Here is a 16,586-nt window from a genome sequence, read left to right as displayed (position 1 = left end):
GTTTTCTTACACAATGGGTGGCCCAGGCTGTAAGTGATTAATTACTTGCTTAATAAATGCTTTTTGATGTTAAGGAGGAGGGTGCTATTAGAGACGGCCTTTCCAATTTAGGTCATAGGCTGCATTTGTAAGCCACTGTCTCTTCAGAGAACCAAGCTAAAACCAACACAGCCCAAATAGCAAGTGTGTGACAATGTTGATAGAATAGGTAGAGATATAGGAAGAAAATAAATTTAAACCTGATTTCTAAACTTTATTCATGTCTTGTTTCATTTTCAAGCTCATTGATATTTGATTTTTTTTCTCTATTTAAGAGGCAATCTTCGGCCAGGTGCAGCGGCTTATGCTTGTAATCCCAGCACTTTGGGAAGCCGAGGTGGGCGGATCACCTGAGGTCAGGAGTTCGAGACCAGCCTGGCCAACATGGTGAAACTACTAAAAAGATAAAAATTAGCTCGGCATGGTGGTGCATGTCTGTAGTCCCAGTTACTGGGGAGGCTGAGGCAGGAGAATCACTTGAACCCAGAAGGCAGAGGTTGCAGTGAGCCGAGATCGCACCATTGCACTCCAGCCTGGGGGACAAGAGCGAGACTTTGCCTTAAAAAAAAAAAAAAAAAAAAAACAAGGCAATCTTCAAAAACTTCCCAACAGCCACCAGGAGCAACATAGATCAAGCACTTACCTTAAGTAGGCATTTTACATGCCTTGTTTGACTGAAAGGTTTTACACAATGGCTATGCCACAGTCCCACTCTACACATTTTTCTGACATCTGCCCTTTAAAATAAGGTTTTCCGTCCACTCTGGCCAAAAGCTATTGTTTTGTTTCACACAGTTAGCTCCCTCCTCCTAAGCAAGATCTTTGTTCCTAGATTGTTTGTGCAAATAAAAAGTACCTGCTGTGTGAGGTTAAATGAGGATGCACTGGCCTTATAAATGCTCCCTTTTGAAGCAAAATCTGAGGCAAGAGAACAGAAATCTGGTTAGGACTTCATCAGTGAGATTCTGTGTCACTTGAAAGATGTGGAAAATGACCAACCAAGAAAACGATCAGTCTGGGGAAAGTATGTCACCATGGAGAATCTTGGTAAAGAACACATTCTAAGTCACTGGTTTTCCCTTTTTTTTTTTCTTTTAATTCAGTTCCAGGAACCCTCCCACAAGGGTGTTTAAAAATTCCCTGTGCCCAGAGTAACCTACCGCTCTACTGGGAAGAGCACACTGAAATGTAAAACACAGGAGCCAGACCTTTCCAGGGAATGGAGGCAACACCAAGGAAGGCCTTGGAAGAGGTGTTGGCTGTCTCAGCAGCCACGCCCTCCGCTTCCTTCGAGCCAGAGCCTCTGTTTCATTTGGCTCTTTTGCCCTTGCCTCATGTGACTCAATGGCTGCTGTGGTCTGAATGTTTGTCTTCCCTCCAAAATTCGTATGTTGAAATCCTTACCTTCAAGGTGTTGGTATTAGGAGGTGGGGCTTTGGGGAGGTAATTAGGTCATGAGGATGGAACCATCAGGAATGGGATTAGTGCCCTCTAAGGCACTAAGACAAGGCTGGTGGGCTAGACTCAGTGACTCATGCCTGTAAGCCCAACACTTTGGGAGGCTGAAGTGGAAGGATCATTTGAGGCTAGGAGTTTGAGACCAGCCTGGACAACATAAAAAGACCCTCATTCTCTACAAAAATAATAACGTAAAAAATTAACCAGGTATGGTAGCGTGCCCCTGTAGTCCTAGCTACTTGGGAGGCTGGGGTAGAAGGATCCCTTGAGTTCAGGAGTTCGTGGTTAGAGTAAGCTGTGAGTGCACCACTGTACTCCAGCCTAGGTGACAGAACAAGACCCTGTCAAACAATCAATCAATCAATCAATACTTTTTAAAAGGCTGGAGAGAGAAGAGACCCTTCACCCCTTTTGCCATGTGAAGACACAGAAAGAAGGCACCATATATGAATAAGGAAGTGGGTCCTTACCAGACGCCAATCTACCGATGCATTGTTCATGGACTTCCCAGCCTCCAGAACTCAGAAATAAATTTCTTCCTCTTCCATTTAAAAGCCACCCAGTTTGTGGTATTCTGTTATAGTATCCTCAACAGATGAAGAAAGTGTCCAACCCTGATCAGGCTGAACCACCCATAGTAATCCATCCCCTTCCCAATGACTGGTTTACCAAGGGACACATGACACAATCCTACAAGTGAGACTTTTTTTTAAATCTTTTTTATGACAGTCTTGCTCCGTCACCCAGGCTGGAGTGCAGCAGCATGATCTCGGCTCACTGCAACCTCTACCTCCTGGGTTCAAGCAATTCTCGTGCTTTAGCCTCCCGAGTAACTGGGATTACAAGTGTTCACGATCACTCCCAGCTAATTTTTGTATTTTTAGTAGAGAAGGGGTTTCGTTATGTTGGCCAGGCTGGTCTGGAACTCCTGGCCTCAAGTGATCCACCCACCTCAGTCTCCCAAAGTGGTGGGGTTACAGGAATGAGCCATTGTGCCCAGCCACAAGTGAGATTTAAGAGGACACCAGCTGTGAGGATCAGCTGTGAGGTAACCAGGAAAGATTTTGTCTCTGATGAAATGAAACTTCAGGGAGGGGCAGCCTCCTTCTCCTTCCATAGGACATTGACTCCATGTGCTGCCCGCAACTCTGGCAGCCACCTTGTAACCATGAGGAAAACTGAATGCAACAAGCCACCATGGCAGAAAACAAACCTGCTATTTGATGGCATTTCTGGGTCATCCTAAAAGTGCCCTATCTCAAGATTTCTTATCAATGAAATTAGAAATTTTCCTTTTCTTTTAAGCCATTTGAAGCTGAATTTTGTGATACCTGCAGCCAAAAGCATCCTAATACAATTTGCTACACAAGTGTGTAGAAGGCAGCCCTCCCCTCAGGCCTCCCCACTGTTGCCAGTTCATCTGTTAAATAGACAAGCTGGATTCCCAAGGGCCATGCACAGAGTCTCCTTGCTATCTTTCCTCAGCTCTATTCATGAAAATAAAATTAATTTTCTAGTCCATGAATTAAACATTGCTGCTGCCGGCTGAAAGATTTTAACAACAGCCTTTTGTTGACAAGAGAAGCAGGATCCCGACATGTTCTAAAATAAGCTACAAGGAGTCAGAAGGGTAGGAGGGGAAGCAAAGGGGAGGAGGCCATCAAAAGGAAAAACTGCAAAATCCCACTCAAGTCCAGCTTCTCTAAATGGTCAGCCTGTGGTTGAACTTGTGTGCAGATGAATCACCTGGAGATGTCGTTAAAATGCAGACAGTGATTCCGCGGGGTCGGTGAGGTCTGAGATTTGTTTTCTCTAACAAGCTCCCAGGTGATGCTGATGCTGGCGGTCCGAGGACCACACTTTGAGTAGCAAGGCCCTTAAGGCTCAGGCAACTGCAGCTGTAAGACTGTCTGCATGTTTGTTCTAAAGCTCTGGAATGTCTCCAGAGAGAAACCTGCAGCCTGCCAGGACCCACAGAGCCCTCCAACCTTTCTAGTAAGCAGCAGGCCCTGCAGTAGCCCCAACACCTGCAAAAATGGGCAGCGAGATATGAAGGAGGGCAGATCCATCTTCCCTGGAATGTGGGCTCGTGGGAAATCAGCTGCTAAAGAAAGAATGAGGGGGAATGGGAACAACCCCCTCTCCACACATGTACCTTTTAGAAGCAGTGGAAAGAGTACAGGTCAAAGGAAGGAAGGGGAAGGAGGACGGGCTCTGGGTTTGGTCTGAGTTTGTGATAGCCTTAGGGGTTTTTTGTTGTTGTTGTCGTTGTTAGTGTATTTGTTTGTTAGTAATTTTTCCCCCAGGACTGAGTCTGAGTCTGTGAAATCAAATGCCCAACTGAGACTTTATTCCAAGCCTCCCCTCAGCTCCACGCAGCCTGAGGCAGGCACTCAGCCCCACTTCAAGCCCACTAAAGAGTCAGGGACACTCGCACCCAATGAGATGTTTGTCCCAGTGTCTTTCCTGCATAACTTCACACATCCCACCGACAAGTGCTGGTCTAGAAATTGGGCTTGAGACTGTTCCTCCACACTAGAAATCATTGTTATGTGCGATGGGCTGAGAGGAGGAGGTGAGAGCCAGTGGGAAGGCTGCAGGGAGCCCTGGGCAGCCTCTCTTTCCACAAACCAGATGAGGTCTGCTAAATCTTTTCACCACTGAGCAGAGACCTCCAGCACGTCTCCCTCTCCACGTTATGTTCCTCTCTCTCCACTCTACTCACCAGCCGCGCTGAACAATTGAGTTCTTAAGCTGCCCTGCCCTGTCTCTCTTTCTCAGGACCTTTGCTCAGGTTGTGATGCCAGCTCACCCAACCTCTCCACGACCAGCCCTGCACCTCCTGCCATGCTCCACTTGGCTCCTACCTTTGGGGAGCCTCCCAATTCCCCCTAAGCTGGCACTGATTCTCGGCCCCATGGCACTTGAGAATGGATGGTGTCTTGAGGGGTGTCACCTGTGCACCTATTTCTCCAACTGGCCTGTAAGTGCAATGAAGTCAAGGATGGTGCCAGCGCTTGGCAGGTAATGAGTAAGTAATAAATATTGTTGAATAAGGAAACTGAATAATGGTTCTCAGCCCGCTGTGCATTAGAAACACCTGAATAGCTTAAAATAAAGAAAAAAAAAAGCCAGGGCATCTCTTTTAGACATTCCAATTCATCAGGCCTAGGTAAAGAAAGGCCCAGGCTTCTGACAATTTTAATCACCACCCAAGTGATTCTGATGTGCCACCATTTCTGACAATCATTGGAACTTAAAAAATGATTAGTGGGCTGGGTGTGGTGGCTCGTGCCTGTAATCCCAGCACTTTGGGAGGCCAAGGTGGGTGGATCATGAGGTCAGGAAACTGAGACCATCCTGGCCAACACGGTGAAACCCCATCTCTACTAAAAATAAAAAAATTAGCCGGGCGTGGTGGCATGCACCTGTAGTCCCAGCTACTCAGGAGGCTGAGGCAGGAGAATCGCTTGAACCCGGGAGATGGAGGTTGCAGTTACCCGAGATCGTGCCACTGCACTCCAGCCTAGGAGACAGAGCAAGACTCCATCTCAAAAAAAAAAAAAAAAGATTAGTGGATGAATGAATATGTGCCTGCATGCACTACTGTGAGGATCTCTCTCATGGCCATTCACACATGTAATGAACAAACAATGGGCATCTGTGAGGGAAAACAGCTCACAACAGGTACCTGTTGTTGTGGCCACCAATCCATTGCCAGGGGAAATAAAATTGGAAAAAAAAAAAACTGCCTTTACCCAGGACCAGGGCTTCCTGATAACCACGGGGCTTTCTTTATCCAGCGGGCTGGCTAGACTGTCTCACTCTCCAAAGGAATTGCTGAACAGAGGGAATGAGCGAAGTGAAACACTAAGGAAACGTGTGGATGGAAAAGGAAGGCTAACATTTACTCTGTGCTGGCTTCCAGGCAAGCTCCTTACTGCATTCATTTGATTCCAGGTACAGCCTAATGCTGGTTGTACTCTTGTTACACCCAAGGTTGTGGCACTTCCAAAGAAACATGGGACAGAGGAATGGGTAGACTGTGTTCCAGAGACTACAGAATTTCAAAATAAATGTTCAATGAAAAAAAAATGCTACTCAAAGACACTTTTATAGATCCTTAAAACAACAACAACAACAAAACCACGGCTGTGTCACCCTTTTGCAAATCACTGACTTTTTCCAAGCAACTATTATAATTTTATGCCACACACAAAACTAGGTAAGGAAAACTAAAATATTATAGCAAGGTCATGACTAAATATTTGGATTTAAAAGCTGTGCCTGGCCGGGCACGGTGGCTGACACCTATAATCCCAGCACTTTGGTAGGCCGAGGGGGGCGGATCACCTGAGGTCGGGAGTTTGAGACCAGCCTGACCAACATGAAGAAACCCTGTCTCTACTAAAAATACAAAATTGGCCAGGCATGGCAGTACATGCCTGTAATCCCAGCTACTGGGAAGGCTGAGGCAGGAGAATCGCTTGAACCCAGGAGGCAGAGGTTACAGTGAGCTGAGATCGCACCACTGCACTTGCACTCCAGCCTGGGTAACAAGAACAAAACTCCATCTAGAAAAAAAAAAGCTGTGCCTTACATTTGAGTCAGAAGTACTCCAAGTCGGAGACAGACCAGTAAGCCAGTGCAGGTTTCATGACCAGGCCCCTACCTTGGGAGGTAATAATAGTAGATAGCATTGAGTGTCTACTCTTTAGCAAGCCCTTTAGCATATGCCCTATCCAGGCACCGTGGCTCATGCCTGTAATCCCAGCACTTTGGGAGGCCAAGGCAGGAGGATCGCTGGATCCCAAGAGTTCAAGACCAGCCCTGGCAACATAGTGAGACCCCCATCTCTACAAAAAACAAACAAACAAACAAAAAACAGCTGGGTGCAGTGGCACACATCTCTAGCCCTGGCTACTTGGGAGGCTGAGGTGGGAGGATCACTTGAACCCAGGAGGTTGAGGCTGCAGTGAGCCATGATGGCACTGCTGCACTCCAACCCAAGTGACAGAGCAAGATCTTGTCTCAAAGAAAATACATATGCCCAAATTCTCAAATAACTGTCTGCTCAGGATTATTGTATCCACTTTACAGATGAGGAAACTGAGGCTCACAAACTGTAAAGAAACGAGTCTGAAGTTGAACTAATTAGCAATGTCAGGATTCGCACTGGTTTCTACTCTGCAGCTCTCTTTCTCATTTCATGGTCACAGTGCCGTCTGCAGTGACCTTGATCAGTTTGTTTGTTTTAAAATTGAGTTAATAATGTTAACCTCAATCTATGTTCATACTTGTTGGGACTATTAGAGCCAGCAAAAGCACACTCTATTCTTTCCGGTCTAGCTGCAATCCAGGCTTGGGTAAGGCTCTTAATGCTTGCCCATTTGTTAAAAATGCAAGAGTTGTAACAACAATGGGCTTGGAATTACAACGTTTGAAAGGAAGAGTCATTCACTTTTCTTAGATTTTTAGTAGTTTAATTGAGCATTAAAGTTTTTTAAATGATGAGTCAAAGGAAGAGGGAGGGAGAAAAGTCAAAACTGAGACTCTAAGAGATTCAAAGAAATGATGTGGCCCTGTTTCTGAGCTGTGCTCAAAAATCCCAAAGAAAACGCTCAAGACCAGCTGAGTTGTCAGCTGAACAAAAAGATCCCAGCTACAAAACAATGATCTTTTGGAGGAAAATAGGAGGAAGATGGAATGAAAGAGAAGGGCATGAAGGAGGGAGGAAGCACAGAAGGGATTTGTGTTCATCTCTCTTTGGAACGTTGAGAAAGAGCCCTTATTTCCAAAGCCAAATCTACCTTTTCTATGCAAGAGAGGCTGTGAAGCCAAGTTCTGTGCCATCTTTGTGGAATTTATTGCGCTGCCGGAAGACTTTTTTTTCTTCTGCTAAAGAAAAGGGGCCAGTATTAGGACCAATAATAATGACAGTGAATAATTAACACCAACCAAGAGCCAGGCACTGTGCTCAGTGATTTACACATATCATCTAATTTGATTCTCACAACTTTAGGAACAAACAGTATTAATATATCCATTTTAAAGGTGAGAAAACTGCTTCAGAGATGTAAATTTGTCCAAGGCCATTCAGCTGGTAAGTAAGTAGAAGAGCAGGGATTCACATTCAGATCTGCCTGTCTACTGAGCCTTGCTTACTCTAGAAAACCTTGGGGCAAGACAGAAGTCCATGACCATGCATTCTTGGGGGTCCTCAACAACCTGAGGGACTTGATGGAAAAGAAGCACAACCCAATGAAGACATCAGGACCAGGTACAGACTACCCGATGCCCAACGGAAGACAGCTCATCTTTGGGCAAATTTCAGAATGTGACTGGTGGACCAGTGCCTTCCAAGCCCCAGCTTCTACTGACCATCCCATCACCCCACACTGCCTTGTTAATCTCCACCACTTCTCAGTTTCCTTGCCATATGCTGAATCCCACTCAGGATGGTACAGATGCTCCAAGAACCCAGCAGGGCACCAGAGAACGCTATATCTGCCTTAACAATGGTCACGTTTGCGCCAAGACAGGATAGAAGGATGGCTGATCTATCAAAGGAAACAGGGAAAATTACTGCTTTGCATGCCTGGTGCTGTCACTGAAGTTATCTCATGAGGAAAAGAGTCATGATGTCACTATGGGACACATTTAGGGGACTCAGATGACATTTAGGGAAAAAACAGAAAAGGCCTTGATGTTTCTGGGAGCCAACAGCCAGATGTCTGGAGGCCATCAGGGGAGGCTCCGCTGGGAAGCAGCCCCAGGACTCACACGCCCACACAGTAACTGCAAGGCCTCACTCCCTGCTCTACCCATCTTGGGATTCAGGGCATTGACTAACTGTCCCTTTGGCCAGAAACTCTCAAGCAGGCATTTTTGTGAGCTCAAGCCTTCAGATACAGGTTTTTCCTCTAGTTGGAGTTTGCATTCTGTCCATTTTTTTTTTTTTTTTTTGAGACGGAGTCTCACTCTGTCGCCTAGGCTGGAGTGCAGTGGCACAATCTCGGCTCCCTGCAAGCTCCACCTCCCAGGTTCACGCCATTCTCCTACCTCAGCCTCCCGAGTAGCTGGGACTACAGGTGCCCACCACCACGCCCGGCTAATTTTTGTATTTTTTTTAGTAGAGATGGGGTTTCACCGTGTTAGCGAGGATGGTCTCGATCTCCTGACCTCGTGATCAGCCCGCCTCGGCCTCCCAAACTGCTGGGATTATAGGCGTGAGCCACCGCGCCCGGCCGCTTTCTGTCCTTGAAAGTCATGAATGCATTGCTGAGGACCTGGGGGCACCAAGAGCATTCTGTCCTGACAGCCTGCCCACTCATAAAACGAAAAGGATAAAAAGGGAAAACAACATGCTCTGGCCCCAAGGAGAACTAACAACTTGATGAACTAACAATTTGATGGCTCTTTCACGGATGACATTTTACCACCACACAAATTACTCTCTGCACACTGCACATCCAACACATCCCCTGCTGGGTGCACTGCACAGATGCCTCTTGTTTCCAGCACAACCTCATCTGGTGTGGAGGGTGGCAAGCAATGGACAGGCTAAGCCTATTTCCTCTACAAGTCAGGTCCTTGAAGTGCATGAGCAGCCCACTGGGGCATGAACTTGGCCCTAATGCTACACATAACCAGTAGGGAGGTGGTGAAAAAGGGCCTTCAGTGGGGGGAAATTTGTGGATCAAGGCACCAGGGCTTTCACTGAAAATAACCCTGAGTCAGTGGTCTGCCTCGTCCCTCTGCTTACTATGTAGCCTAGCCATCAGCACAGCTGATCTTAGCTGGTCTCTGATTGTCCCTCATTTCTTCCCTCAAAAGCTATTCATGAGACTGGGTACAGTGGCTCACGCCTGTAATCCCAGTACTTCGGGAGGACTGCTTGAGCCCAGGAATTCAAGACCGGCCTGGGCAACATGGTGAGACCCCCATCTCTACAAAAAAATGAAAAAGAAAATAGCCAGGTGTGGTGGTGCACACCTGTAGTCCCAGCTACTTGGGAGGCTGCGGTGGGAGCATTGCTTGAGCCCAGGAGACTGAGACTGCAGTGAGCTATGATCGTGCCACTGCACTCCAGCAAGACCCTGTCTCACAAAAAAAAAAAAAAAAAAAGCAGCAGAAGCAGTAGCTATTCATCAGATAAGACCCATTGTTTGGACTTTTTCTAAGTCACAATTTTGGACCTTAAAACTCTAATATCTACCATTGTCTGCTATTTTTTTTTTTTTAGGGAGGCAATGAAGGTGGGGAGAGAATTAAGACTTACGGGCCGGGCGCAGTGGCTCACGCCTGTAATTCCAGCAGTTTGGGAGGCCGAGGTGGGTGGATCACGAGGTCAGGAGATTGAGACCATCCTGGCTAACACGGTGAAACCCCATCTCTACTAAAAATACAAAAAATTAGCCGGGCGTGGTGGCGGGCACCTGTAATCCCAACTACTTGGGAGGCTGAAGCAGGAGAATGGCGTGAACCCGGGAGGCGGAGCTTGCGGTGAGCCGAGATCGCACCACTGCACTCCAGCCTGGGCGACAGAGCGAGACTCTGTCTCAAAAAAAAAAAAAAAAAAAAAAAAAAAAAAAAAAAAAAGACTTAGGAAATAGCAGATGAAGCACAGGCAGAATTTATCCAGGGAGGTATGGAATGGGGTTTGGGATATGAGTCACAAAGGGGAAACCAGATTCCTTCAGTGTGTTAACTTCTCTAAGGAAGCTAGAGGACACTGGGGCCTGGGAGGTGTCCTCTAAGCCAAGATCTTTCAGAAGAAAGGTTCTATCTTCACCACAGAGAGCGGTCCGGAAAGGGCAGAGGTGACCTGGCAAACTTGGAGAGAGGGGCCTTGTCCTTGTGGCTCCTGGTCCAGTGCCAGGGTCTTGGGGCTCAGAGGCTGTAAGAAGTGGAGCCAGTGAGCCCTAGGCACGTAAGATAATACTTTAAGTGCTCACTTTTCCCTGAGCACTCTCTGAATACCACAGCTATTAAAGATAAGCCTCAATCCCCTAGAGGCCACCAGGCTCTGAGGACCAAGCCCAGCCCTGCCTCTGGAAGCAGGGGGGAGAGAGGAGCTTGTTGGAGAACTCTGGGCAATAAGGGCTTTGGCTGGCAGTGTGGGAGTGTGTTCATGAAGCAACAGCAGAACATCATACAGTCTACAGTCAGTTGGAGAATTAAACCAACACATAAAGGTGATGGTGAAAAGGACACAGAAATGAGGAGGTGCACTGACAGAAGGAAAGATGAAGCAGGAGATTTCCCAGAGCTTTGGGGAGACTTTAAAGGCTTTAGGGATCCCCAAAGATCCTACCTCTCTCACCATCCGTCAACTCTGCTATGCCCTCCCTGAGACACACCCCCTAAGAGGTACCCACTTCTGGATGGGTTTACTTCCAAGAGCAGGGACTGCAGGATTTCAAGGGAAGGCTTGGAACCATAGTGGCCCCATTATCTACCTAGGCATTTGCAGCTGGCACCATGCCAAAAAAGCCCTGTAGAAAGAGGTCTTATTTTCTTCCTTCCTCTTCCCCTCTGGAAATAAAAGTAGGTTGTGTTTCTCCTGCCCGCCCCTAGAGATCAGGGAAACGGGAGCTGGAAGGGCATCTTGGATTACCTCGTCAAATTCTCACTCAGCATATCTATGCCTGTGCCTTTTGTCCTGGCTACTGCCGCTTCAGTAAAGGAGGCCAAAACCAGTTGTTGCTGCCAGGGCGGCTGCGAAGTGGTTCAAAGATCAACGACTGGGGTCGTGTGGGGTGGGCACGCAGTCCCTGGGGCCCAGGGGAAGGGGAATGGTGGTCGGCGCCCGGGGTCCCTTCCCTACTGGCAGGAGTGGGGGTGCACGGAAGGAGGGTACCAGGAGAGCCACAGGTTCCCACTGGCCAAATGGGAACAGGGTTTGGAGAAGGCTCTGCACAGCCACAGTCGGAGCTTCGTGCTAGGGTCAGACCGCTCTCGCCATGGGCTCGGTTTGCTCACCGAGAAACTTCACCGAGAACTGCAAATGGGCATAGAAGATTGCGGAGGGGGCAGGGACAGCGGCCTTGGAGAGGCAAGAGGGGAACCGGTATCTTCCATCTGGTGCGCGTAAACCAAGACTCTATCCTGTGCCGGGTCTCTCCTCCCCGGTCCAACTCCCTTACTTGTCCTCATCTCTGTCCCCACGGTCCGTGGCCCGCGGAGGTGATGAGGGGGATAGGAGAGCCCCAGGGACCGCAGAGGTGACACAATCGCCCGCCCGTCCTCCCTCGCTGGGAGCCGATTCAGCCTGTGCCGAGCCTCTCCCTTCGCGCGCCTCTGCGCACAGCAGTGGCGCCGCAGGACTCCGGGTCCCCCCCGGCTCTCCATCGGGAAGCCGGCAAATGCGCTTCCTCAGGCAGACCGCGGCGGGGTGGGGCGGGGGGGGGGCGGAAGTTGAAATACTGGGACAGAAACACCTGCCCGTCCCAAGGGACGGAGAACTGGATGCCAAGGGGGCCGCGGCGCGCAGCGGGAGGCGAGAGGAGACCGGGGGTCGCTGCGCACCGCCCGCAGCCGAGGGGCGAGCGGCGACCTCGCGCGCCCCAGCGCAGGCTGGCCACGGAGGCCGGGGCGCAGGGGGCGCCGGCGGGACTTACCCCAGAGCAGAGTGAGTGGCTTGGCTTTGGGGATAAGCACCAGGGAGTACACGGCCCCCAAGTGGAGCAAGCTCATCAGGACGACATTCCTCCAGACGATGTTCTGCCGCTGCCCGCGCGCGCCTGGCCTCTCCGGGCCGCCGCCGCCCTCAGAGCTTTCGAGCCCGGCACGGATTTCTTCCTTGGCGTCGCAGAAAGGGATCTTCCCCGCGTCGGTGGCCGGGCCTGGCATGGCTGGGCGAGGTGGGCGCCCGCAGCAGCGGCAGGCAGGCAGGCGCTCTGCTCGAGCGGAGCTCGAGGGTGGGGGCGGGGGCTTCTGCCTTTTAGGGGGGAATTCTCCGCACGTCCAGTCCCCTCCTTCCAGCCCTTCTCCCGGGCTCCTGCGCTCTTCCCCAGGGTCTTAGCGTGGCCTAAAGATGCAGATCTTGGCGGCCGGCGTCTCTTGCCGGCGTATCCCCCATATGGCTGCCCGGGCTGAACTCGGCAGCGAGAAAGAGGAGGCGCGCGCGGGGCGGGAGGGGCGCGCGGCCGGGGAGGGGGAGCTGTGGAAATGGAACGGGGCCGGCGACGCTGTAGGGAGCACTCCGAAGGAGCGCGGAAGAAAGCCCTGCTTAGCTACAGCCAATCAGGAGCGCCCGTGCGGCGCTTATAGACAAAGGCGCCCCCTTTCGGCTCTTCGGGGCCGAACTGGGGAGCCCGCTGGGCGGGAGTTGGCCGCCTCCGCCCGGGGGCGGGTGGAAGGTGGCTCCCGGGGCAGGGAGCCTGCAGGGCGGCTCACAGCGCTTCTGCTCTTGTGTGTGTGTGACCCCCAAAATGCCTTTTATGGTATTTTTCCAGTCCCCCCCCCCCAAAAAAAAACTTCCCGAAACTATCATCCCTTTGAGAAGCCTTTTATTTCTTCTCAAGCCTCAGGCCACCTGGGTTGGAGAATTTTAAATACTTGCTTGGAGTCGCGACCCTAGTTAAGGCCAGACCCACGATGAGAATCAGAAGTCCCTCAGTCTGCCAGTTAGTAGGGCTCCTCGGGCCAGGGGAGGGTTGGAAGGCAGCTGCTGGTTCTTAATTAGGCAGCTGTGGATTACCCAGGCACACAGTAAGTGCTCAGTTGGTGCTTGTGAGGTGATGCACAGATGATTTGGGCCAGTTCGCTGCCCACCCTTTGCCCATCCGCCGCGCCACTCTGTTTATGGTCAATTCTAGCTAATCAGCGCACTTCTGCAACGCCTCCTTAGCTCTCAGTGAGGAACACTACCCTGAAATCAACACCATTGAGAATCGGGCTTTACAAAAAAATCACCCAGAATGTTCCAAGGAAAATTAACCTGTGAAAGATTTGTGTCTGCCCACTTCTCTCCTAGAGCTGATGGCTTAAGAGCTCTCCAGAGAGGACCCTAGTTGCACAGAAAATGGAGGGAGGATTGAGCTGGAAGTGTCTGAAGCAGGTGTGACCGCAATTGCGGGCAGGCAGCAGAAGTAAAAGGGCTCGGGACCGCATCTCTGAGTTCTAGTTTTAACTGGCTGGAACCCAGCCCAACTCTCTGGGCACGGATTTCCTTACCTGAGAAGCAGAACTAGTTTCTACTCTTCCTTCCAGCTTCCATATTCCATGAATGTGAGTTCGAAGGGGCGCCATTATATTGACCAAAACCAGCTGATTTTTAGATTAACCGTTGTTAGGAATCATTTCCAGGATTTCAAGAGAGGCAAAAAAATTTAAAACACTGACTGCATGAAAGGGCCATGCATAAGCATCTTATTGTTAGCAGACCTGAGCCAGTCCCAGCAGCCAGACAAAACAATGCCTGATTTAAGCTAAAGCAAGGTATGTGGCACTTGTGGAATCTAGGCCACTGAGTCAGTGTTACTGTGTTGCTTCAGACGGAGCTGAAATTATAGAATTTGCCTGGAGACCAGATAAATGTCGGCCCTATATAATGACCAGTCAGACAGTGGAACATGAAGCTGGAGGGTGCGATTTTCATCTGTCTGTTCAACCTGGGCTATGTAATGAACCACGTTTTCTTCTCATGCTCCCTCTGCTCCCCATACCCAGCAGACCTTCCTACTCCCTGTGGCTCTCTAGTTCAGACTGTCCTTTCTGTCTGGGGTAGACTAGTTGCTCGGCCAAAAGCCTCTCTCCGGGTTATTGGAAAGGCTCAATGCTGTAAAGACCCTCATTCTAACCATTCAGTCATTTATTTGGCATTTATTGGGCATCTGCTATGTGCCAGGACCAGTGGGCACAGGGGATCCAAGGATGAATAAAGTCTGGTCCCGCCCCTAAAGGAGCTTCCATCTAGAAGCAAAGATGGAGCAAACAAATGTAACCTCTTGACTATGACCTTGGAAGGGCAGAAAGTTACAGTCCATTATCGGAAAAAAAAATTTAATTAGGTATCAAACTTACATACAAGGAGTCCAAGGGAAGCAAAAATAGTTCCTTATTGTCCCCCCTGAGAACCTTGTTTATTAGGTCAGCTGTTCTATCTTGAATCCATCTTTTGTTTGTTTGTTTTTGTTTTTGAGACGGAGTCTCGCTCTGTTGCCCAGGCTGGTGTGCAGAGGCCTGATCTCGGCTCACTGCAAGATCTGCCTTCCGGGTTCACGCCATTCTCCTGCCTCAGCCTCCCGAGTAGCTGGGACTACAGGCGCCCGCCACCACGCCCGGCTATTTTTTTTTTTTTTTTTTTTTTGTATTTTTAGTAGAGACGGGGGTTTCACTGCGTTAGCCAGGATGGTCTCGATCTCCTGACCTTGTGATCCGCCAGCCTCGGCCTCCCAAAGTGGTGGGATTGCAGGCGTGAGCCACTGCGCCCGGCCCTTGAATCCATCTTGAATGAACATCTTTCTCTTTTCCCTCCTGTGGGTCAGACCAGGTATGACCAGTCATGTCAGCTGGCTGTCCTCATAATGGAGAAGATGTTTTTGTGTGTTGAGGGAGGAAAGAAGTGTTACTTAGGTTTGTCAGAGCCTGCCTATAAAAGGATTGTTGAAGAAAAATGGTCCTTCCAGGTCCAGCATCAGAGTGAAACATCTACAAGATCCAAGATATATTCTTGCTGATAACGACGGTCCTCTTTAGCCAATTATGCCATAGGGGTCACTGCCTCTTTCCTCTGTCTTGCCAAAGACCCTAGTATATTTTCCTAGCTTCTAGTCAGGACCCCAGGAGTGGATAAGTATTCACCTGTCCCAGGATGGGGCAAATGGGACAGTAACCCTTATCCTGTCAAACACATAATTACCAAAAATGTAATAAGAGCCATAATGGTGGTATACGCAAGATAATGTAGAGGTGCAAAGGAGGGAGTTGTTAATTCACACAGAAGCAGGGAGGAGGGGGAGTGATACCTGGGGAAGGATTTTTAAAAAATATTTAATTGTGGTAAAATACATGTAACATAAAATGTATGTAACAAAATTTACCACTGTAACCATTTTTAAATGTACAGTTCAGTAGTGTTAACTATATATGCACATTACTGTGCAACCGATCTGCAGAACTTTATCATTTTGCAAAACTGAAACTTTATGCTCATTAAACTCCCCTTTCAATCTCCATCCAGATGCTGGCAACCACTGTGATACTTTGTTTCAATTAGTTTGACTACTCTAGATACATCATATAAGTGAAATAATAGAGGATTTGTCTTTCTGTGACTGGCTTATTTCACTTAGCAGAATGTTTTCAAAGCTCACCCAGGTTGTATGTGTTAGAATTCCCTTCCTTTTAAGACTGAATAATATTCTATTGTATGGATATGAATTTTGTTTATTTATCCATTCATCTATCTAACAGTGGACATTTGGGTTGCGCCACCTTTTGGCTACTGGAAATAATGTTGCTGTGAACATGGGTGTACAAAGATCTCTTCAGGACCCTGCTTTCAATTCTTTTCGGTATATATATGTATATCCAGAAGTGGTATTGCTGGATCTTATGGTAATTCTATGTTTAATTTTTTGAGGAACTGTCATACTGTTTTCCATAGTGGCTGCACCATTTCATATTTCCAACAACAGTGCCCAACGGTTCCAATTTCTCCAAATCCCCACTGATACTTTTTCTGTTTTTTAGATAATAGCCATCCTAGTGGGTAAGGAGTGATATCTCATGGTAGTTTTTATTGCCTTCCCTTAATAATTAGTGATATTGAGCATCTTTTCAAGTGCTTGTTGGTCATTTGTATACCCTCTTTGGAGAAAGATCTATTCAAGTCCTCTATTTTTAAATAAGGTTTTTGTTGTTGTGGTTGTTGAGTTGTAGGAGTTCTTTACATATTCTGAATATTAACCTATCAGATATATGACTTGCAAATATTTTCTTCCATTCTGTAGGTTTCCTTTTTCACTCTGTTGATTGTGTTCTTTGATGCACAGACATTTTAAATTTTGATGTAGTCCAGTTTATCTATTTTTACTTTTATTGTCTGTGCTTGTGCTTTTGGTGTCGTATCCAATAAATCA

General features: G+C 48.4%; 1 protein-coding gene across 1 annotated transcript in view; it reads right to left on the bottom strand.

The window, feature by feature from the left end:
- Positions 1–12,737, bottom strand: part of SCD5 (stearoyl-CoA desaturase 5) — a 170,112-nt gene extending 157,375 nt beyond the window's left edge. Inside the window, exon 1 of the mRNA XM_003832256.5 lies at positions 12,120–12,737. Coding sequence (XP_003832304.1) covers positions 12,120–12,351 — 232 coding nt within the window. The 5' untranslated portion in view covers positions 12,352–12,737. The remainder of the gene's footprint in view (positions 1–12,119) is intronic.
- Between the last annotated feature and the right edge of the window lie 3,849 nt (positions 12,738–16,586).

The sequence above is a fragment of the Pan paniscus genome, chromosome 3 (genome assembly GCF_029289425.2).
Source record: "Pan paniscus chromosome 3, NHGRI_mPanPan1-v2.0_pri, whole genome shotgun sequence".
Classification (NCBI taxonomy): domain Eukaryota; kingdom Metazoa; phylum Chordata; class Mammalia; order Primates; family Hominidae; genus Pan; species Pan paniscus.
Note: the sequence above shows the minus strand (reverse complement) of the source record. Positions and strands in the feature narration are given on the sequence as shown.